This window comes from Corythoichthys intestinalis, chromosome 4 (assembly GCF_030265065.1).
Source record: "Corythoichthys intestinalis isolate RoL2023-P3 chromosome 4, ASM3026506v1, whole genome shotgun sequence".
In the NCBI taxonomy this organism is placed as follows: Eukaryota; Metazoa; Chordata; class Actinopteri; order Syngnathiformes; family Syngnathidae; genus Corythoichthys; species Corythoichthys intestinalis.
This window is the reverse complement of record NC_080398.1, coordinates 41,900,917-41,926,159: the sequence shown is the minus strand read 5'-3', so window position 1 is coordinate 41,926,159 and position 25,243 is coordinate 41,900,917. Positions and strand designations below refer to the sequence as shown.

General features: G+C 40.6%; 1 protein-coding gene across 1 annotated transcript in view; it reads left to right on the top strand.

Moving 5' to 3' along the window:
- Nucleotides 1-25,243, top strand: part of LOC130915088 (myocyte-specific enhancer factor 2D homolog) — a 221,684-nt gene that overhangs the window by 161,952 nt on the left and 34,489 nt on the right. Inside the window, exons 7-8 of the mRNA XM_057834815.1 lie at nucleotides 6,689-6,911; nucleotides 18,771-18,827. Of these exons, the coding sequence (XP_057690798.1) occupies nucleotides 6,689-6,911; nucleotides 18,771-18,827 (280 nt within the window). The remainder of the gene's footprint in view (nucleotides 1-6,688; nucleotides 6,912-18,770; nucleotides 18,828-25,243) is intronic.

The following is a 25,243-nucleotide window of genomic DNA, read 5'->3' as shown; positions in this document are numbered from 1 at the left end:
GCTGCAACGATTAATCGATTAACTCGAGTATTCGATTAGAAAACTATTTTCGAATTCAATTTTGTTGCTTCGAGTATTCGTTTAATTATAGTGGCGTTGTAATTGTTTATTTTGAAAGTATTTCCATTTAATTTTATAGATTAGGGCAGATGCACTGCCCTCTGGTCTGCCTCTTTTCACATGGCTGAATCCAACTGCTCCCTGTTAAGACCAATGTAAGCCAAGTTTTTGTTTTTGTCTTTTAATGGATTCATAATTTAGTTTATAGGTATATTTAGCCGTTTTTTGGGGGGGAATATGTGCCTGAACCATTTGTTAAGAGCATTGTTAAAAAAAAAAAACTTTAGCATTTTATAGCATTTAAGATAGCAGATTTTTTCGACGTAAGTTAGCCAATTGTTCTTTTGTTGTATATAGATCCTCATTTAAAAGACAAAAAAAAGTTCTACCGTTTGAGGCTCAGCTCAGGTATTTTAATTTTTCATGTTCCTTATCCGATTACTCGAGTATTCGATCTAACTAGTCCATCGATTAATCGATTACTAAAATATTCGAAAGCTGCAGCCCTAGTTCAAACCCATAGTCCCATAAAAAAATCTGTGAAGTATATCTCTAAACTAAATTACAAATGCTGCAATGATTAATCGATTAACTCGAGTATTCGTTTAGAAAACAATATTCGAATTAAATGTTGTTGCTTCGAGTATTCGTTTAATTAAAGTGGCGTTGTAGTTGTTTATTTTGAAAGTATTTCCATTTAATTTTATTGGTTAGGGCAGATAAACTGCCCTCTGGTCTGCCTCTTTTCACATGGCTGAATCCAACTGCTCCCTGTTAAGACCAATGTAAGCTAGGTTTTTGTATTCATTGCATTCATAATTTAGTTTATAGGTATATTTAGCCATTTTTTTGGGGGGGGGGAATATGTGTCTGAACCATTTGTTAAGAGCATTGTTAAAAAAAAAAACTTGAGCATTTTATAGCATTTAAGCTAGCGGATTTTTTCTATGTCAGTTAGCCAATTGTTCTTTTGTTGTATATAGATCCTCATTTAAAAGACAAAAAAAAATTATACCGTTTGAGGCTCAGGTATTTTAATTTTTCATGTTCCTTATCCGATTATTCGATCTAACTAGTCCATCGATTAATCGACTACTAAAATATTCGATAGCTGCAGCCCTAGTTCAAACCCATAGTCCCATAAAAAAAAAAAAACCTGCGAAATATACCTCTAAACTAAATTACGAATGCATAAACAAACATTTACAACCTTATGCTGGTCTTAACAGGGAGCAGCTGGATCCAGCCATGTTAGATGAGTTGTGTCATATTCACTTTTGCCACTAGAGGGCAGTGTCTCCACCCAAAATAATAAAACTAAATGCAAACACGTTCAAAACAAACCATTACAACGCCACTCCTTGAAGCAGCAAAATTTGATTCGAAGCTTTTTTCTAATCGATTAATCGTTGCGGCACTAATTGACGGTGCTAGACGTCCAAGCCATATGAACTGGGAGGGTCTGGCAGCGAATGAACGAATGTTCATTCGCTGCCAGCCCTACCTGTTCATATGGATTGGACGTCTACTTGTGCCAAACTCATTTAAAGAGTTCTAATTTAGTTTTCAAAAGCCACACATTTGGACGTCCATCATTTTCAATGGTGCTAAAACGATGTCATAATCCATACTTGACTTGATAACAGTCAACTGAATCATCACGTGTACCGTAAAAATAATCACGCGTCATGTGAGAGCCGCGCTAACAGCGCTCTTGAGCTGTAACAGCCGTCGTCGTGGCAACTGTCAGCAAAGAAAACACTTTTTACCCCTCAATTTAATACACCGGGTTCACGCCTCCATCCTGCGAGAAGGTGATGCTATTCCTAGCGCCGGCGTGCGGTCGCCACGGAAACGTCCCCGACCGGACACGGCGCTCCGGTCGCGAACCGGATTCGACTCGGGCGCTCCATCACGCTATTAACGTCGGCTTAACGAGCGGCGCTCGATTTTTACGAGCTCGCTAACTGCCGGGCTGTTGATTGGTCGCCGGGGAACGTGCGCAGGTCACCCTGAGCGCTTTTAGCATCTTGCCAACGGGGTGATGACATGACACGTGAAAATATGGGCGGAGTCCCTTCAAAATGTTTTTGTTTTCGTCCAGTTTTCATTGACGAATGCTCAAACAGTTTTGGTCACTCAAAAAGTCTTAGATTTTAAACTAGATGAGATAATCACCTATATTTTCAGGATCAATAGCCATATTTAACATATGTAAGTTTTTGACCAAAAAAGCAAGTTCATTTTTTTTTTTCATTTACTGCAAGTTTTCATCAGCTAATAAATCACTCAATTTAACATCAGACACTTAATACTTGAGGAAAACATGCAGAATCAATCATAAATAATATGTAAACAGATAATTAATACATTCTATATACAATCACAACTTAATAATAATAATAATGCATTTTATTTATAACGCACTTTACATTTGACAAACAAATCTCAAAGTGCACATTGGCAAAAAAGAAAATAATAAATCAAATGAAAAAGACTAAGCATAAAACAGTAAAAGCAAAACAGACACAAGCACAGATAAAATCAGATACCAATCAGATAAAAGTAAGACAGTCAAATAAAATTAGCTAGAATAAGCTTTTTTAAAAAGGTGAGTTTTTTGTCCTTTTTTAAATGCATCCACCGTCTGCGGGGCTCTGAGATGGTCTGGGAGGGCGTTCCACAGACTGGGAGCAGCAGCTGTAAAGGCCCTGTCGCCCATAGTCTTGAGCCGAGTCCTGGGCAGGAGTAGACGGTGCTGTTGGCCTGACCGAGTTCTGTCTTAAGTATGTAATGTGAGGAGTTCGGTGAGGTAGGTGGGGGCTACACCGTGTAGACAGTGATGGGTGTGAAGGAGGATTTTGAATTCAATACGGAGGTGAACAGGGAGCCAGTGTAGGGTGCGGAGGACGGGGGTGATGTGCTCATGTTTACGCACCCTCGTCAGGACCCTGGCAGCGCTGTTTTGGACATACTGAAGCCTCTGTAGGCTCTTGCCAGGGATCCCGATAAGGAGTGCATTGCAATAGTCCAACCTGGAGGAGATAAAGGCATGTACGAGTCTCTCTGCAGCAGGACGGGAGAGAGATGGCCGGAGTTTGGCAATATTGCGGAGGTGAAAGAAGGAGGTTTTGCAAATGTAATTGATGTGATTGTTAAAGCTAAGATGGGGGTCAAACCTGACTCCCAAATTAGTCACAGAAGGGAGAGGGAAGATTTGTGGCCGAAAAAGGAGACTGAGGAAATGGGGGCGGAACGGAGCTGGTGAGGGGTACCAATGTGAATGGTTTCTGTTTTGGAGCTGTTCAGCTGCAGGAAGTTTTCACTCATCCAAGCCTTTATCTCCTCCAGGCAGGAGTCAAGTTGAGAAACAGAGGAGGAGGGGGTGGAGGACGGAGTGACCTTGAAATATAGTTGTGTGTCGTCAGCATAGCAATGGAATTGTATTCCATGCCTGCTGACGACACGACCGAGGGGTAGTATGTAAATGGTGAAGAGGGCTGGACCGAGCACAGAGCCCTGGGGGACTCCGCAGACAACAGTGTTAGGGCGGGATTTAGCATCCCCCAGGGCTACAAACTCGGTCTTTCCCGTGAGGTATGAGTTAAACCACTGTAGGGCAGTGCCAGAGATACCTATATCGTGTTGGAGGCGGTGAAGGAGGATGTGATGATCAACAGTATCAAATGCAGCAGAGAGGTCGAGAAAGATAAGGAGGGAAGTAGAACCGGAGTCAGAGGTCATCAGAAAGTCATCGGTGACTCTGATGAGCGCTGTCTCGGTGCTGTGGGATGGACGAAAACCAGATTGGAATTTTTCATATAAACGATTTGATTTCAGGTGGTTATGGAGTTGGATGGATACAGTTTTTTCAAGAATTTTGGAAATGAAGGGGAGATTGGAGATGGGTCGATAATTTGACAGAGGATCGGGATCAAGAGTGGGTTTTTTGAGGAGGGGCTTGATGATACCTGTTTTGAGGGTGGCCGGAACATGCCCGGTTTGAAGGGAAAGATTGATCATTTTTGTTATTAAGTGGATAATGGAGTGGCAGTGTGCTTTAAGCAGAGGGGAAGGGAAGGGGTCTAAGGAGCAAGTGGATGGTTTGGATTTATTGATGACCTTCTCGACCTCCTGCTGCACTGTGGGGGAAAAGTGAGACAGGTTGTGGGTGACGGGTGCAATGTCACATAATGTGACAGAACTGTAAGTATGGGAGAAAGACGCGCGGATATCGTGTATTTTGGTTGTGAAGAAGTCCATGAATTTGTTGCACTGTGAGACTGTCTGATTGTGGTGTGCTATAGTTGGAGGTTTAAGGAGGTGTTTGACGGTGGTGAAGAGTTGTTTGGAGTTACCTGAGTTACTGTTAATAATGTTGCAGTAGTGAGCTAACCTGGCCTTGGAGAGTTCTTTGGCATATTTCCGTTGATGTTCCCGGTAGGCCAACTTATGCACCAGCAGCCGTGATGTAACATAGGCCCGCTCCAGGACTCGGCCAGTCCTTTTTAGTGTTCTCAGCTCCTTTGTGAACCAGGGAGCTGAACGGGTGAAGGTGACTGTCCTATATTATATATAACTTATTATAGAATAGAATATTATTTATTATCATTATACACTATATACTGTTAGCGAATAAGGGTCGCCTGGCGAAAATTCTTGTGAATAAATACTTGAATCCCCGAATTCTTCATAGATATGGACGTAAAAAAGTCTCAATTCTTGGTAAAAAGTAAGGAAACCGTACAGTTAGCGTTTATTTTACGTATATTGATGACCTGCCATGCTACTATGCTAGCAAAGGAGGCTAGCAGCCGCCTGGCGTAAAAGGAGCTTTTCTGGCAAAAATTCTTGTGAATAAATGTTTAAATCCCCAAATTCTTCATAGATATGGATGTAAAACAGTCTCGATTCTTGGTTAAAAGCAAAGAAACCGTAGCGTTTATTTCACAATGTTAGCAAATGAGGCTAGCGGCTGCCTTAGATCAATAGCAATATTTAACACAACATATACGTTTTTGCCCAAAATAGTAGAGGTGTGCATCGGCACTGCCCTCACGATTCGATTCGATTACGATTCGGAGGGCCACGATTCGATCCGATTCGATTCAGAGGGTCACGATTCAATTCGGTTCGATTCGGCAATGCATCGCGATGCATTAAAGCCTGGGATGCATTAAAGCTCTAAAGCAAAGCATATTTTTCGTGAATCATGAGGCAACACAAGCGATCAGACATTAAACAAATTTTTATTGGCTCTTGTGTCACTCCTGGTTGAAGTCAAATGAAAATAGTATACTTTCAGATTGATATATATATATATATATATATATATTAAAACAGATCACAGCATTTAATAAGTGCTTTCTCTTTTTTTTACACACAGTAGCAGCCTTTCACACAGTGCAACATCTGAACTCCTGTGCAAAATCAGTAATAACAGTCACTGTATTTTAGTCACAACGACCAATCAATAAAAATATTCAAGTAAATATTAAAGAAAACGACAAAGAAAATAGTAACTTCATTTTTTTTTTTTTTTAATTTAGTGCAAGTCTTCAACAGCTAATAAATCACTCAAATATTAATATCAGAAACTTAATATTTGAGGAAAGCATGCAGAATCATCTTAAATTTTACTCAACAAAATTAAAATGAGCATTTTTCTATTCACAACCACAACTTATTTCGGCTGAATTCCTCTATTGTGTAGCGATAAAAATCCAAAATGGCGGCTGTCACAAAACAAAAAGCTTTTTAAGTTGAAAATTAATGTAAATAAATATTTGAACCGCAGAATTTCCATAGATATGAACATAAAACAGTTCAGCTTTTGGTTAAAAGCAAAAAACGGCCAGTAATTGTTCATTTTACGTAAATATTTTAAGAAAAAGTTACGGTATTGTCCAACATGGTTAATACCGCGGAAATTCCGTTTACGTCACCAGTGTAGGGATGGAAGTTCTTCGTAACCTGGGGACTACCGTTATATGTTTTTAGGACAAATAGGAATAAGCGGCATGGAAAATGAATGAATGAATGAATAATATTGTACAATCATATGTGGTTAATCAAGATTAAGAAGTGGCTAATTTGATTTTTTTGTTTTGTTTATTTGAGTCCCACCACTACTTTTAAGATAATCTGCTTCCGACAAAGAAACTTTTTTCTCTTTTTCATCTGACGTGTCCTCATTCTCCTCGCAATCAAAGTGGGTCCCGGGCAGCCGGAGCCGAGCACAGCTCAGAACTCGGGCACCCTGGCCCACATTCTTAATATAGAAAAACCGCTCTCACTGAAAAGTGGGTCACCTTGTAGGACGACCCCAAATGGTCCTTGACATCCATTTTAAGCCCACTTTATGGACTCAACAGCAGCCACGGAAAATCACGACAATATTGTGATGAGCTGTTAGCATGTAGCTTTAGCGGGGGGAGGAGCAAAGTGACGAATTCACTCGGGCTAACTTTTCATTTCTTTTGGCGTGACTGTTTTTTCACACCTTCAAGCTTGTTTGCTTCGCTGATGCTAAGCTAACTAAGCTAATTCAAACACCTGTCTCTTCCCATGATGAGCGGCCACGACAACACGGACTGCCTGTAACGGCCTCCCCTCTTCTGTCCTGCAGCCAACCTACTCAATGCCCGTCACTGTGCCGGTGTCCAATCCGAGCGCCCCGCCGCCGCAACCGGCCACCCTCCAGTTCAGCAACAACCCGGGCGGCGCCCTGGTTACCACCACTTCTTTTGTCAACGCCGCACTGTCAGACCCCCGCCTGCTGTCGCCGCAGCAACCCAACCTGCAGAGGAACAGCGTGTCGCCGGGACTGCCGCAGCGACCCGCCAGCGCAGGTACAATGTGCTGTCAAGTTTTTTATCATCAGACACTAAACCTACTAAAAAAATGGATAACTACAAAAACATGCACGGAAAAAAAATACAGCCCCTCAACACAATTAATTTTAACCATGTGAAATTTGGTGGGCATGTCTGACGTCAGAAGGCCCACAAAAAAGTCTCAAGATGCCGTGCTTAAAAAGACAACGGAACTCGGCCATTTTTGTTTTAATTGGCCACATGAGTATAAAACTAAGCAATGGACAAACTCAGTTCTCTCAACTGTGTTTGTTTTAAAAATGCAGCCTCTAAAGTTGGTATATCTTAGCAACTATAAATTTGGTAGGTATGTCTAGCATGAGTAGACCTACAAAAACATTGCAAGAAGCCATTCTTTAAAACCCAAAAGAACCCGACAATTTTGGTTTGAAGTAATTGTAAAACTAAGCGTTGAATAATTTCAGCTCCTTTAACATTATGTTTTAAAAATTCAGCCCCTAGAACCAGTATGTTTTAGCTACATGAAATTTGATAGGCATTTCAATCATGAGTAGAACTACAAAAAAGTCTCAAGAAGCAATGCCGAAAAAGACAAAGGAAGGCAGCCATTTTAGTTTGAAGTGGCCACTTGAGTATAAAACAAGTGTATCCCTTTTATTTTTAGGTTCTTAAAAATGACAGCCCCTGAAGCCAGTTTATTTGAGCCACATGAAATTTGGTAGGCATTTTTATCCCGGGTAGACCCACAAAAAAGTCTCAAGAAGCCATGCCCAAAAAGACACTGGAACGCAGCCATTTTGGTTTGAACTGAATTGTCCTCTTCAGTATACTAGCAAGCGCAGAACAAGCTCAGCTCTCACAACTGTAACATCTTTTAAAAACACAGCCCCTAAAGCCAGTTCATCTTAGCAACATGAAATTTGGTAGGCATGTTTATCACGAGTAGACCCACAAAAAAGTCTCAAGAAGCCATGCCTAAAAAGACACAGGGAGGCAGCCATTTTAGTTTGAATTGTCCTCTTTAGTATACCAACTAAGCAAAGAACAAGCTCAGCTCTCATAGCAGTAACATCTGTTAAAAATGCAGCCCCTGAAGCCAGTTCATCTTAACAACATGAAATTTGGTAGACATGTTTATCATGAGTAGACCCACAAAAAAGTCTCAAGAAGCCATGCCTAAAAAGACACAGGAAGGCAGCCATTTTGCTTTGAATTGTCCTCTTTAGTATACAACTAAGCAAAGAACAAGCTCAGCTCTCATAACGGTAACATCTGTTAAAAACACAGCCCATAAAGCCAGTTGATCTTAGCAACATGAAATTTGGTAGGCATGTTTATCACGGGTAGACCCACAAAAAAGTCTCAAGAAGCCATGCCCAAAAAGACACAGGAAGGCAGCCATTTTGGTTTGAATTGTCCTCTTTAGTATACAACTAAGCAAAGAACAAGCTCAGCTCTCATAACGGTAACATCTGTTGAAAATGCAGCCCCTAAAGCCAGTTCATCTTAACAACATGAAGTTTGGTAGGCATGTTTATCACGAGTAGACCCACAAAAAAGTCTCAAGAAGCCATGTCTTAAAAGACACAGGGAGGCAGCCATTTTAGTTTGAATTGTCCTCTTTAGTATACCAACTAAGCAAAGAACAAGCTCAGCTCTCATAGCGGTAACATCTGTTAAAAATGCAGCCCCTGAAGCCAGTTCATCTTAACAACATGAAATTTGGTAGACATGTTTATCATGAGTAGACCCACAAAAAAGTCTCAAGAAGCCATGCCTAAAAAGACACAGGAAGGCAGCCATTTTGCTTTGAATTGTCCTCTTTAGTATACAACTAAGCAAAGAACAAGCTCAGCTCTCATAACGGTAACATCTGTTAAAAATGCAGCCCCTAAAGCCAGTTCATCTTAGCAACATGAAATTTGATAGGCTTGTTTATCACGAGTAGACCCACAAAAAAGTCTCAAGAAGCCATGCCCAAAAAGACACAGGAAGGCAGCCATTTTGGTTTGAATTGTCCTCTTTAGTATACAACTAAGCAAAGAACAAGCTCAGCTCTCATAACGGTAACATCTGATAAAAATGCAGCCCCTAAAGCCAGTTCATCTTAACAACATGAAATTTGGTAGGCATGTTTATCATGAGCAGACCCCAAAAAAGTCCCAAGAAGCCACGCCCAAAAAGACACTGGAAGGCAGCCATTTTGGTTTGAACTGAATTGTCCTCTTCAGTATGCAAGCAAGCACAGAAAGAGCTCGGCTCTCACAACTGTAACATCTTTTAAAAACACAGCCCCTAAAGCCAGTTCATCTTAACAACATGAAATTTGGTAGGCATGTTTATCACGAGTAGACCCACAAAAAAGTCTCAAGAAGCCATGCCCAAAAAGACACAGGAAGGCAGCCATTTTGGTTTGAATTGTCCTCTTTAGTATACAACTAAGCAAAGAACAAGCTCAGCTCTCATAACGGTAACATTTGTTAAAAATGCAGCCCCTAAAGCCAGTTCATCTTAATAACATGAAATTTGGTTGGCATGTTTGTCATGAGAAGACCCAAAAAAAAGTCTCAAGAAGCCATGCCCAAAAAGACACTGGAAGGCAGCCATTTTGGTTTGAACTTAATTGTCCTCTTCAGTATGCAAGCAAGCACAGAACAAGCTCAGCTCTCACAACTGTAACATCTTTTAAAAACACAGCCCCTAAAGGCAGTTCATCTTAGCAACATGAAATTTGGTATGCATGTCTATCATGAGTAGACCCACAAAAAAGTCTAAAGAAGCCATACCTAAAGAAACACAGAAGCTTGGCAATTTTGGTTTGAACTACTTGAGTATACAATTAAGCATAGAAAAGTCTATGCTCTATCAAACATTACAATTTTATAAAATGCAGCCCCTGGAGAAATTTTATTTGACCCTCATGAAATTTGGTTGACGTGTTCATCATAAGTAGAACCACAAAAAAGTCTCAAGAAGCCATGCTCAAAAAGACACAGGAAGCCAGCCATTTTGGTTTAAATTGGCTACTTGAGTATAAAACTAAGCATAACACAAGCGTATCCCTTTCATTGTTAGGTTCTTAAAAATGAAAGCCACTAAAGCCATGTAATTTTAGCAACATGAACTTTGGTAGGCGTGTCTATCATGACTAGACCCACAAAAAAGTTTCAAGAAGCCATGCCCAAAAGACACAGGAAGGCAGCCATTTTGGTTTAAATTGTCCCCTTAACCGTAACATCTTTTTAAAATGCAGCCCCTAAAGCCAGTTTACCTTAGCAGTGTGAAATTTGGTAGGCATGTCTATCATGAGTAGACCCACGAAAGTCTCAAAAAGCCATCCCCAAAAAGACACTGGAAGGCAGCCATTTTGGTTTGAAGTGGCTACTTCAGTATAAAACAAGCGTATCCCTTTCATTGTTAGGTTCCTAAAAATGACAGCCCCTGAAGCCAGTTCATCTTAGCAACAGTAAATTTGGTCGGCATTTCAATCATGAATAGACCCACAAAAAAGTCTCAAGAAGCCATGGCCAAAAAGACACAGGATTACCTGATTTCAACAAAATTTTCATCAAGCACCTGAACAGATGTCTTTAGGCTCCCCTGATGCAGGTTTGAGGTCACTTGGGTTTTTTTCCCTTGGAGGAAGAGCCTGTTTAGTAAAAAAAGGCATTTCCTGTTTCCTGCAGGAGGCGCCACGCCTAATGGGTAATATTTCAATGCAGTCGTGTTTAGGCTGGAATACCTCTCATACATGCCAGATATAAAAAAGACTGAACTCTGGGTGTTATTAGTCATTGACTGAATTTGGCGTGTTGCCAAAAAAAGCCAAATTTGCCCCCCCCCCCCCCGGTCAGACCCGTGAATAAAAAAAACACCATATTGATTATTTAATATCTCACATGTCTCATGAACAGTCCCACCAATTTTGAGGAGGATCCAACTTAACTCACTAGGCACCAAGGTCTCAAATGTGCACCCTGTATATCGACTAAAATTGCATATGTTTTTCCACATTTGATCCTAAATACTCTATTTCCTCTTGGGTTTGAGATATGGGTCCAAGAGACTATTTTTTGAGCAATCTTGACCCATTTTTCGCAATGTTAAAAAAATTATTGACATTTATGCCAAGCCGCATGTATCTGTAAGTTTTGAAGTTTTGGCAGCAGGGCCGAGAACGAAAGTAGTATTTGGTGTATGGCAAAATAGCTTTTGGCGTATGGCATTTTATTTTGGTATATGGCAAAATGGATTTTGGTATATGCCATTTTTTTGTTATATGGCAAAATGGCTTTTCGTGTATGACTTTTTTTTGGTATATGGCAAAATATTTTTTGTGTATGGCATTTTTTTGGTATTGGTATATGGCAAAATGGCTTTTGGTATATGACATTTTTCTTGTTTATGGCAAAATGGCTTTTAGTGTATGGCATTTTGTTTTGCATGTGGCAAAATGTTTTTTTGTGTATGGCATTTTTTGGGGTATTGGTACAGTATATGGCAAAATGGCTTTTGGTATATGGCATTTTTTGTTTATGGCAAAATGGCTTTTGGTATATGGCATTTTGTTTTGCATGTGGCAAAATGGCTTTTGGTATAGTGCACTTTTTGGGTATGTGGCTTTTTTTATATGGCAAAATGGCTTTTGGTATGTTGCATTTTTGGGGGAGGGTGTATGTGGCAAAATGGCTTCTGGTTTCTGGAATTTTTTTGGTATATGGTAAAATGTTTTTTTTGTGTGTGTATGGCTTTTTTGTATTGGTATAAGGCAAAATGGCTTTTGGTATAGTGCATTTTTTTGGTATTTGGCATTTTTTTATATGGCAAAATGGCTTTTGGTATATTGCATTTTTTGGGGGGGTATGTGGCAAAATGGCTTTTGGTATTTGGCTTTTTTGGGGGGGTTATTTTTGTATATGGCATTTTTTATATGGCAAAATGTTTTTGCTTTATGGCATTTTTTAGGTATATGGAAAAATGGCTTTTGGTATATGGCGTTTGTTTAGGTGTGTGGCAAAATGGCTTTTGGTATATGGCATTTGTTTAGGTGTGTGGCAAAATGGCTTTTGGTATATAGCATTTTTTGGAGGGGGGGAGTACGTAGCAAAATGGCTTTTGGTATTTGGCATTTTTTGTATGTGGCTTTTTTTGTATATGGCAAAATGGCTTTTGGAATATGGCATTTTTTTGGGTAATGTGGCAAAAAAAAAATTATATAGCATTTTTTTATATGGCAAAATGGCTGTTGGTATATGGCATTTTTTTGTATATGGCAAAATATTTTTGGTAAATGACATTTGTTTTGGTATGTGGTAAAATGGCTTTTGGTATATGGCATTTTGGGGGGTGCAGTATGTGGCAAAATGGCTTTTGGTATTTGGCTTTTTTTTTGTATATGGCAAAATATTTTTGGTATGTGGCAAAATGGCTTTTGGTATATTGCTTTTTTGGTATATAAAATTTTCTTTTGGTATATGGTATTTTTTGTACGCAATGCACCGCCACGCCATGGCCATCCAAGTCCAAATTTTCCTTCGCAGGGCCTGCAAAAAATGCTATATACCAAAAAAAGACATTTTATCATATACCAATAAAATGCCTTATGCCAAAAGCCATTTTGTCATATACCAAATTCCCATTTTCGTTGTCGTGGTCTCTCAGTTTTGGTGAATTTGTGAGCATGTTAAGGCCTTCAAATTGTCCATTTTCATAATGATAACAATAACAATCATTTGCGTTACAATAGGGCTCTCACACCTCTCGGTGCTCGGGCCCAAACCAGGTCCATCCATCCATCCATTATCTTCCGCTTGTTCCGGGGTCGGGTCGCGGGGGCAGCAGCTTTAACAGGGAAGCCCAGACTTCCCTCTCCCCAGCCAATTCAACCAGCTCCTCCGGCGGGATCCCAAGGCGTTCCCAGGCCAGCCGAGAGACATAGTCTCTCCAGCGTGTCCTGGGTCGTCCCCGGGGCCTCCCGCCGGTGGGACATGCCCGGAACACCTCTCCAGGGAGGCGTCCGGGAGGCATCCGAACCAGATGCCCGAGCCACCTCAGCTGGCTCCTCTCTACGCGGAGGAGTAGCGGCTCGACGCCGAGTCCCTCCCGGATGACCGAGCTTCTCACCCTATCTCTAAGGGAGAGCCCGGACACCCTGCGGAGGAAACTCATTTCGGCCGCTTGTATCCGGGATTTGTTCTTTCGGTCACGACCCAAAGCTCGTGACCATAGGTGAGGGTAGGAACGTAGATCGACTGGTAAATCGAGAGCTTTGCCTTTCGGCTCGGCTCCTTCTTCACCACCACGGACCGGTGCAGAGTCCGCATTACTGCAGACGCCGCACTGATTCGCCTGTCGATCTCCCGCTCCCTCCTACCGTCACTCGTGAACAAGACCCCAAGATACTTGAACTCCTCCACTTGGGGCAGGATCTCATCCCCGACCCGGAGAGGGCACTCCACCCTTTTCCGACTGAGGACCATGGTCTCGGATTTGGAGGTGCTGATCTTCATCCCAACCTCTTCACACTCAGCTGCGAACCGCTCCAGTGAGAGTTGGAGGTCACGGCTTGATGAAGCCAACAGCACTAAATCATCTGCAAAAAGCAGAGATTCAATGCTGAGGTCACCAAACCGGACCCCCTCAACGCTTCGGCTGCGCCTAGAAATTCTGTCCATAAAAATTATGAACAAAATCGGTGACAAAGGGCAGCCTTGGCGGAGTCCAACCCTCACTGGGAACGAATTCGACTTACTGCCGGCAATGCAGACCAGACTCTGACACCGGTCGTACAGGGACCGAACAGCCCTTACCAAGGGGCTCGGTACCCCGTACTCCCGGAGCACCCTCCACAGGATTCCCCTAGGCACATGGTCGAACGCCTTCTCCAAATCCACAAAACACATGTAGACTGGTTGGGCGAACTCCCATGCACCCTCGAGGACCCTGCCGAGGGTGTAGAGCTGGTCCACTGTTCCACGGCCGGGACGAAAACCACACTGCTCCTCCTGAATCCGAGATTCGACCTCCCGACGGACCCTCCTCTCCAGCACCCCTGAATAGACTTTACCGGGGAGGCTGAGGAGTGTGATTCCTCTATAATTGGAACACACCCTCCGGTCCCCCTTTTTAAAAAGGGGGACCACCACCCCGGTCTGCCAATCCAGAGGCACTGTCCCCGATGTCCACGCGATGTTGTAGAGGCGTGTCAGCCATGACAACCCTACAACATCCAGAGCCTTTAGGAACTCCGGGCGGATTTCATCCACCCCTGGGGCCTTGCCACCGAGGAGCTTGCCAACCGCCTCAGTGACTTCAACCCCAGAGATCGAAGAGCCCACCTCAGAGTCCCCAGACTCTGCTTCCTCAAAGGAAGGCGTGTCGGTGGAATTGAGGAGGGCTTCGAAGTATTCTCCCCACCGACTCACGACGTCCCGAGTCGAGGTCAGCAGTACACCATCTTCACTATACACAGTGTTAATAGTGCACTGCTTTCCTCTCCTCAGACGCCGGATGGTGGACCAGAATTTCCTCAAAGCCGTCTGGAAGTCGTTTTCCATGGCCTCACCGAACTCCTCCCATGTCCGAGTTTTTGCCTCGGCGACTGCCGAGGCCGCAGTCCACTTGGCCAGCCGGTACCTGTCAGCTGCCTCCGGAGTCCCACAGGCCAAAAAGGCCCGATAGGCCTCCTTCTTCAGTTTGACGGCATCCCTTCAGCGGGTTCGGGGATTGCCGCCACGACAGGCACCAACCACCTTACGGCCACAGCTCTGATCGGCCGCCTCAACAATGGAGGTGCGGAACATGGCCCACTCGGACTCAATGTCCCCCACCTCCCCCGGGACAAAGGAGAAGTTCTGCCAGAGGTGGGTGTTGAAACTCTTTCTGACAGGGGATTCTGCCAGACGTTCCCAGCAGACCCTCACAATACGTTTGGGCCTGCCAGGTCTGGCCAGCATCTTCCCCCGCCATCGGAGCCAACACACCACCAGGTGGTGATCAGTTGACAGCTCCGCCCCTCTCTTCACCCGAGTGTCCAAAACATGCGGCCGCAAGTTCGATGACACGATTACGGAGTCGATCATCGAACTGCGGCCTAGGGTGTCCTGGTGCCAAGTGCACATATGGACACCCCTATGTTTGAACATGGTGTTCGTTATAGACAAACCGTGACGAGCACAGAAGTCCAATAACAGAACACCACTCGGGTTCTGATCGGGGGGGCCGTTCCTCCCAATCACGCCCCTCCAGGTCTCACTGTCATTGCCCACGTGAGCGTTGAAGTCCCCCAGTAGAACGAGGGAGTCCCCAGAGGGGGCGCTCTCTAGCACACCCTCCAAGGACTCCAAAAAGGGTGGGTATTCTGAACTGCTGTTCGGTGCATAAGCGCAAACAACAGTTAGAACCCATCCCCCCACCCGAAGGCGGAGGGAGGCTACCCTCTCGTCTACCGGGGTAAACCCCAACGTACAGGCGCCAAGCCGGGGGGCAATAAGTATGCCCACACCTGCCCGGCGCCTCTCACCATGGGCAACTCCAGAGTGGAAGAGAATCCAACCCCTCTCGAGAGGATTGGTACCAGAACCCAAGCTGTGTGTGGAGGAGAGTCCGACTATATCTAGTCGGAACTTCTCTGCCTCACACACCAGCTCAGGCTCCTTCCCTGCCAGAGAGGTGACATTCCATGTCCCAAGAGTTATCTTCAGCAGCTGGGGGTCGGACCGCCAAGGCCCCCGCCTTTGGCTGCCGCCCAACTCCCTACGCACCCGACCCCTTTGGCCCCTCCCACAGGTGGTGAGCCCATGGGAAGGGGAACCCACGTTGCCTTTTCGGGCTGAGCCCAGCCGGGCCCCATGGGGACAGGGTTAGACGCTTGCCTTCGAGCCCCACCTCCAGGCCTGGCTCCAGAGGGGGGGCCCCGGTAACCCGCGTCCGGGCAAGGGAAACTGGGGTTCATTAATGTTGCTCATCATAAGGGGTCTTTTTGAGCCATACTTTGTCTGGCCTCATACCTAGGACCTGTTTGCCATGGGTGACCCTACCAGGGGCTTGAAGCCCCAGACAACATAGCTCCTAGGATCATTGAGACACGCAAACCCCTCCACCACGATAAGGTGATGACTCATGGGGGGCCCAAACCAGGTGTCGGCCATTTTGGCCCAAAATGGCTAATTACTCATTTTTTTGTCCGTTTATCACCAAATTTGACCCACTTCTACTCGAAAGATTGGTAAACAGTTACTTCTCTACGACAAAGATCTTTTGATTTGAACTCAAAACTAACAGCAAGTACTCCACGGCCCGTTCGTCGCTGCCTTAATTTAAACTTTTGTAACTCGCACGCCCGCTCGCTAGCTGACAGAAAGGTCTTTTGATGTGGTGCGCTGACTGACGAAGATCGCACGAGTGGAAACATCATCAAGCAGAGGAACGCCAAAACAAAAGCCTCTTCAAAAACAACAGTCTTGTGTGAAGTGCCGCCCACACGCTTTGATTGACAGCCCCTTTTTGCGAGACAAACGACTTCCACCTCCCGAAACATATTTGTTTACTCCCCCTCGTGTCTTTTATTATATATTTTTTTAACTCTTACACATCCTCCTCAAAGGCACAATGCATTTGGTGCACTATTAACCCCTTGATGCCTGGATTTACGTTAAACTGTTTCAGTGTCGTTGACGATGCTCGACGTCCAATCATGTGGCGTCCAATCATCCTTCTGCTTTCAAGTTTTTCCACTGGTGGACGTCCAGTTCATTTGAAGTGGGAGGGTTGGCAGCGAGTAAAGATTTGTTCAATGTGATCCCAACCCTCCAACCTGGATTTGACGTGTGGTGTCGTCAATGGCAACCAAAGCGTTTACAAATAATCGCAAAGCATTAGAAGAATACATAAGTACATAAAAAAATATTATTGATGAAAAGTACTAAATATAGAACATTTTGTTTCAAAAATTCAGCTAAAAATTTAAATTAACCTAAAAATCAGAATCCAAAAACAATTATGAAAATATAGATATAAAAAGATTGACAAAAATATGAAGATTGACTTTTTTAAAAATGTATTAAATACAGAAAATTTTGTTAAAAAATACAGCTACAAAATTTGAAATCCTAAAATTAAAAGTCAGAAGATAAAACATTTTAAAAAACAGAAAATTAATTAAAAAGATTGGCAAACATTAAAAAAAAATATTTTAACAAATGTATTCAATATGGAAACCCTAATTGAAAAATACAGCTAGAAATGAGAGAATCCTCAAATGAAAAATCCTAAAATTAAAAAAATTAAAAAATATAATCCAATGTTTTTTAAATTAAAAGATTGAAAACATTTAGATATAAATATAAAAAATAAAGCTAAAAATAAAAAATTAAATTGATTTTGAAAAGTGCCAAATCTAGAAAATCTAACCCCCCCCCCAAAAAATGCTGCTAAAAATTAGAAAATCCTAAAATAAAAAATCACTAGATGAAAAAAATGTATGAAAACATATAAAATGTACTTTATAAAACCTAAAATATTTTTTATTAGAGCATTTCTTTAAAAAAAAAAAAACAACTTTAAAATAAAAAGGATTTTTTTATTTCCCCAAAAAATGTATTTTATCTCTATTCTAAAATATTTAATTTTATTTTTAAAATTTCTTGTGTTTTCCTGAAAAAATGTAATTTTGATTCCAAAATGTTTAATTCAGTTGTTTTTTTTATTTATTAATTTTCTATATTTACTTCAATTTCTTCTTAATTTTTTTGATTTAATTTTAAAAATACTCATTAAAAAAAAATCAATCAAATCAAATTAAAAATCATACATAAAAAAGTGTAAAAACTAAAATTAGGGTATTAATTTAAAAAAATAAATCAATAAAAAGGATTTTTAATTATATTTTCCCTTAAAATGTATTTCATTTCTGTTCTAAAACATTTAATTTTCTTTATTTTTTTACTTTCCTCTAAAAATTTGTTTTTTATTTTAAAATGTTTTTTTTTAAATCAAATCAAATTGAAAAAAATATTAGATAAAAAATGTATAGAAGCATTGAAATATACTTTATAAAACTAAAAAGATTTTTTTAATCAGCTTCTATTTTTAAAGAAAAATAAAAATAAAAAGGATTTTATATTTTCCCCAAAAATGTTGTTTCATTTCTATTCTAAAATATTTAATTTGAATTTTTTTTACTTCCTCTCAAAAATGTATTCCAAAATATTTAATTTTATTTATTTTACTTTATTTTTAATTATTTTTCTACATTTACCTATATTTCTTTTTAATTTTGATTAAATTTTTTAAAAATACTTTTTTTTCAAAAATCAATCCAATTAAAAAATCATTAGATAAAAAAATGTATAAAAACATTTAAAAAATGTATTTTGCAAAGCTAAAAATATCTTTTTAAATTACAGCATTTATTTAGAAGAAAGAAGACATTCTGAAATATTTTTTTTTTTACTTTCCTCCAAAAATGTATTTTTTTTTAATACTTACTTCTACTTCTTTTTGTATTTTGATTTAATTAAAAACAAAAAATTGTCTATATTTTTATTTTTTGTCTATATAATATATCTTTTTTCCATGTACTTATGTATTCCCCCAATACTTTTTAATGGATATTTATTATAATAATTTTAAAATATTATAATTTCAGGCATCAAGAGGCTAACTCATTTGATACCATTTCGTTCGATTGCTGCCAGTCAAAATGTATTGAATGTCTACCACAGCAAAAGCACTGAAACATAATCATACACTCCCACTCTTCCCAGTTAGTGTCTTGGGAATTTGTGCCCCCTTGTGGACACCACAAAGTCTTATTTACAGCGAAAATAAATGATAATTATTCATTTTTCCTAATCTTTTCTATCATTTTTGCAGGCGCCCTCCTCGTAGGAGATTTGGGAAACTCCAACGGAGCGTGCCCGAGTCCAGTCCGTAAGTACACATTTAGTCTTGCTCCAAGTCAAATAGCCAAATAAACGAAAGCGGCGACTCACAAATAAACAAAGAGTGGCAGAGTAGTTTGCTGTGTGGCGAAACGAGCTCGCGACACTCAAACACGCGCAGGACTGTTGACAGGCGACAGCTGAGGGTCACAGTCCAGAGGACACAATGTGACAGGGGAACCGGAGTGAGGCTTCGACTCGGATAAGAGAAAGTGAAAGTGAGCTCTAAAAACTGTTTGGAAATGATCTTTTACAGAATGACTTCACAATGACTTCATTTGGCAAATTTTGTCACAAACCCCATTTATGTGCAGGCTGCATCTTTTGTATCCATTCAAAAGTGACATCATTTGCCAGATGACAAGACATGACACCCTGACTTTACGTAGTTGGTGAATTCATGACCTTTGCGAGTGTTCTGTTAACAAATACGCGAAACAGTGAGCCTGACTTGATCTGCCTACTAAAGGGAAGTTAACTATTAATTCTTGCCAACGCCGGAACAAGTTTTAATCTTACAGTCCCTGACAAAAATCTTGTCGCGTTTTTTGCTAATAACCTGACTTTTAATTATTCATTTGGTTTCAGAAATGGCTCATATGAAAGCTAAGACCCTCCCAAATGATGGTGAATGTACAAAAATATATTTGTTTCACTGAAACAACATCTGAGATGCAATTGTTGGCTGTTTTCAACAATATAAATCGAAAATAAAGACATTGATTGACTGAAAATGGTTCAAGATTAGATGAAATGTCTTGTTTTCTCATGTATATTTATAATTGCTCTTCACCTAAAAATATATTTGTTTTATCCGATGACTCGATTAATCGATAGAATTTTCAGTCGATTACTCGATTACTAAAATATTCGATAGCTGCAGCCCTAGTTCAAACACTCGAAAGTGTGTCTTCACTTCACGAGGAAAAATTACAACAAAACGACTTGCAATCATTGTAAGGTGGAGATAACTGCATCGGGAGGGAATAGACTGCACTGTCCTCACCGAGACAGCTATACAGCTAGCTAAACTCCGAAATGACAATACAGAAGACATTGGTATAATTTGCTGACTTTATTCAACCATCACCTGAAGAGTGAAACTAAAAATAGAAATGAAACAAATCAATTTCGTCCCCAATAACAGGTTTGCATCAACGTAAATCAGCGATGATTAGCGGCTAATTCAGTAATAACTAGAGCTGAAACGAGTACTCGAGCAACTCGAGTAACTCGAGTTTAAAAACTGATCCGAGTAATTTTATTCACCTCGAGTAATCGTTTATTTTGACAGCTCTAAGCATCACGTTTTGCTCGGACTACGTTTAATGCGGGACAACGCGCTGTCACGTGCGGAGAGGAAGAAGGAGGAAAAAAAAAAACTTACTGCAGCCGACAGCCGCCACAAACGACGCCGACGTTGCTAAATACTAGCCCGCACGATGCTACGTTGGTACAGGTAGCGTCTGATGCGTCTCATAGAGATCACATGTATGTTGAAGTAGATGCAAAATGACAGACTCAGCCGTGTCTGGGCAGCGTTCGTAAACAGCCGCCATCTTAAAGCAGTAGAGCGCTAAGCGCTAATAAAGGCGCGACTAGCTCACGTAACGTTAGCCCTGCGGAAGGCTAGGTTTCAATTAATTATGACCACTGTCGATGCGTGGCTAACGTGTCTTACATACAGGCTTTAACATAACATAGCATTGTGGAGTGATGAGGGTGTAAAATAAAAACTTAATCACGCTAACTATCAATTTTAGCTCAGTTGTCATTGCTGGATAAAACACCAAGTAGCACTGGTCCCTAATGTGCTCCAATACAGCCTGTACCATACATTTATTTTGAACACTGCAAAAACTCATCAGGACTTACAGTTTAGACTAACTTAAAACTTAACTAGAACTTAAAAATGGCTTGACACAAAGAGAAATTCAATTGAAACACGTGGGAAAAAATCCTAACTTTTAAGTGATGTGCGTTATCAAGCGTAACGGCATTTTTAGGTAAGATATATATGTGTTTTTTTTAATAAGATCTAAAAGTTTTTTGAGTGAAAGCAGTGAATTAGTCTTTTTCTTTTAATTCTAGTTACATCTGAGATGCAATTGTTGGCTGTTTTCAACAATATACATCGAAAATAAAGACATTGACTGAAAATGGTTCAAGATTAGATGAAATGTCTTGTTTTCTCATGTATATTTATAATTGCTCTTCACCTAAAAATATATTTGTTTTATCCGATTATTCGATTAATCGATAGAATTTTCAGTCGATTACTCCATTACTAAAATATTCGATAGCTGCAGCCCTAGTAATAACAAAACAGTTAGCATGCATTCGCTAGCATTAGCACATCGTTCAAACCACTACACAACTGGATTTAAAGAGCATACGACACCAGAAAAAAAGTCTTAAATGGCATTATTATGTGAATTAGAATCATATTTTGAGACGATTCGACCATATACAACAATTTAGCAAAGCGCAGATGACGAGAAATTAGTTTTTTAATCTGCCGGTTAGCCACGCCTACAATTATAGGGCTTTAGCGTCCCCAACAGGTGGATGACGTCAGCGGTAGACTAGGCTCATCGGTTTTACTATTCAGCCCATTGAGGGGGAATTGTTCAGAACGAGGAAAACGAGACGAAAAGAGCTGCAAAATGTCATTGTTTCAGTCTCTCTACTCCCAATATTTTTACAGGATATTCTTTTTATCCAAGTATTTTCCCCAATAGCTATATAAATGGCTTGAGAAGGACCAGTCAGCCCGTCGAGGGGGAACTATTCACAATGAGGAAAACGCGACGAAGAGAGCGGCAAAATGTCATTGTTTCTGTCTCTTTACTTCAATATTTTTACAGGATATTCTTTTTACCCAAGTACTTTCCCCAATTGCTAAATAAATGGCATGGTCATGACAAATAACTTGTGCTAAATGGAATATAAAATAATAAAAATCCATTTATTCAAGACGACATGGCAAAATTACTCCATAATGGTCAAAACAGTCGACTTTACCTTTACTGTCACACCTGCCGAACGATATTTTATGACACCTAAATCGGACATATGTCATTTCCCTTCCCCGGCTTCGGAGAATGTAAACAGACCAGAAAGAGTGACAGCTAGCCGACATGCTAACCCGAACCGAGGGATGTTTCAAAGTCTTCGAAGTGGAAAATCACACATAACTAGCCTGGATTATTTGACATGACGACCCGGTTGTCGAGTTTCTTTGCAGATCGGCAAACCGCCCGGCGGAGAGCAATTTACAGTTCGTTCCCTGGAGGAGGGTGGCTGGAATTGTTGTGTAGCTAACAGCTAACTGCTAATGAGCGTGAGGATAGCTTTTTACATGCCTATCAATGATCAAACGTAAGTAGTCCTTTATTTAAAGGAATTTTATAGTGTTTACTTTGTAATCACTGTATTCGTATTTGACATAATACAAAACAAGATGTTTACTCACTTCCTTGTAAGTCCAATGGTCCCACAGTAAATATCCACGGTGAATGGGAACCTTTTGAAACTCCAAAAAGGCGCATACGCCTCTCCCGCATACAGAATGATTTTTCTGCAGCCGTTTGGCTGGCGTGATGCAAAAAATAAAAGTATTAATCCGCAAAATCAGCTGAATCCTTCGTCCTCATACACAACAGTACACTGTAGCGTGAAGAGGACGTCTTCTACCGTACACGTCACAGCGCCCTCCTCCTCAATGCGAGACCGAAGCCGGAAGTCACTCATTTTCCTGGCGCGGGATTCAAAAAACTAAATAAATATAGCGATCGCTTCCACACACATCCAAGCGGTCCATATCATTCAGGAGCATAAAATACCGCGTGTATTATGAAATAAACATGCTTTTTCGTGTCACAAGCACTTTAAGTGTCCGATCGCGAGTGGAAACACACAACAACAACACAAAAGATGATACATACAGGCGTTGCCTCTGTAGATATTTTACAAGCATTAACAAAGAACGTAGGGTCGTAGCAGTGCTTCCCTCTCTCACTAACTTGCTCACTCGCTTGAATGCGGCATTTCTTCTTCTTCACGTGAGCGCGTTCTTCTTCGCGTGAGGAAGGGCAAGGGCGCCCCCACTTTAGCGTGAAAGCGCCATAAAAACTAAAAGGCATGCATTTCAATATACTGGTAAATAACACTTTAACAGGGGTCCCCAAACTACGGCCCCCGGGCCGAATATGGCCCACCCCGACATTTGGTCCGGCCCCCTGAACAATACCAGAGAACATTTTGATTTTTTTTTTTTTTTTTTTTCTCAATAGTGTTAATTATTTTCTGGCCTTTTTCTTTGAAGAACTCAGAGAGGGTTATTTGTTTATTATCTATTTGAGTAATAGTGTTATTATTATTAATTATTATTATATTATATTATTATTTTTATTTTATTTACTTTTGTTCCGTGAAATATCCAGAAAGGGTTATTTGATTGTGGCATTCTGGAAAACAATATTTTTTTACATTTAGGCTCTCCTGCAATCGTCACACTTTTTCTGTTACGAACTGACCCCGGCCCCTCATCAAAGAAGGGAAAAGTTATGCGGCCCTCACTGGAAAAAGTTTGGGGACCCCTGCAAGTTTAACACATATTGCTAACGGCAGACCAACGACCTATATGCCAATATATACCAATATTTTTTTTATTTCTATTAGAAAAATGTTTCAGTAAAATGTTACATTCTTGTGCATTTGCCACTTATTGCCACAGTTAATATTGAGGCTTTGGGCCTCTTTTGACCTTGTTGTGAGTTTTTAAGGTTGTGACTTCTGATTAAACAAACTCAATGCCAATCAAAACGTTCTTCTTTTTCCCCAAATTAGAATCGATAAGAGAATCAATAAAGAATTGAATCGTTAAGCAATATCGATAATGGAATCGGAATCGTAAAAATCCTATCAATTCCCATCCCTACTGGTGACTGGGCTGGCCAGTCCTGGAGGATCTTGATCTTCTTTGCCTTGAGGAACTTTGAGGTAGAGATTGAAGTATGCGATGGAGCGTCATCCTGCTGCAGAATTTGTCCCTTTTTATGGTTAAGAATAGGGGTGTGACAAAATATCGAAATAGTGATATATCGTGATGCTTTGTATCCCAAAAGGTTATCGATATGCTCCTGTCAAGAATCGAGATATCGTTTTAAAAAGGTGTCAATTAAAAAAAAAATCCATTTAACAATCCATTTAGACTGGGAACTAAAGGGTCCGATCACATCATTTTCAAAGTATCGGAATCGGCAAAAAAATATCGGACATGCCTTTTTTTAATATATACATATTTTTTAATTAAATGGTTTTCTAATTGTATTTAACGTTACAGACAAAATGTCTTACATTCATCCAGAGTCTTTAGTTTTGGCTTAAAGTAGGGCTATCAAATTTATCGCGTAAACGGCGGTAATTAATTCTTTTTAAATTAATCACGTTAAAATATTTAATGAAATTAACGCATGCGCTGCACGACCCACTCACGCATTGCCGCGTTCAATCTATAATGGCGCCGATTTACCTTTATATAGAGCTAACAGGCAGCGTAAAATGAGTAGAGAGAATTTTGGCAGTCTTTGGAACCTCTGTTTGATTGGCTAAAGCCTTAAAATCCCTCTCTCAACAATTAGAAATATCGTGGGAAGCCATGTGGGGAAGAACGGTATTGGTTGATCTTTTCCTTAACTCCCTGTATTACTTCCCAACGCAGAGAAGATATATCAATTGGTGCCACTACGCACAGTCATGGTTGCAGTTCCCATCATGCATTTGGGCAGAACAGTTAAATGGCTACAGTATCATTTACTGAAAGCTCAACAAATACACTAGATGGCAATATTTAGTCACAATATACAAAGTCACATTTATCCTTTAAGAATTACAAGTCTTTCTATCTGTGGATCCCTCTCACAGCAAGAATGTTAATAATGTAAATGCCATCTTGAGGATTTATTGTCATAATAAATAAATACAGAACTTATGTACTGTATGTTGAATGTATATATTCGTCCGAGTTTTATTCATTGGCAAAATGTATATGATCGGGAAAAATTATCGGGAATGATTGGAATTGAATCGGGAGCAAAAAAATAAGCAATCAGATCGGGAAATATCGGGATCGGCAGATACTCAAACTAAAACGATCGGGCTCGGATCGGGAGCAAAAAAACATGATCGAATAACCCTACTGGGAATGTTCGTCCATTCAAAACCAGAGCATTCACAGTCATTCGGTCCGATTTTCGGGGCATTTACAGGTCACTTTCTGTTCATTTTAGATTAGTTCATAATTCAGCGGTTAGTTTATTCAGTTGATTCGATCCAGGCAGGCGCATTGTCCAGGTTGAGGGTAATCGTTGGATCGCTATATCGTCGTATCGCTATATCGTC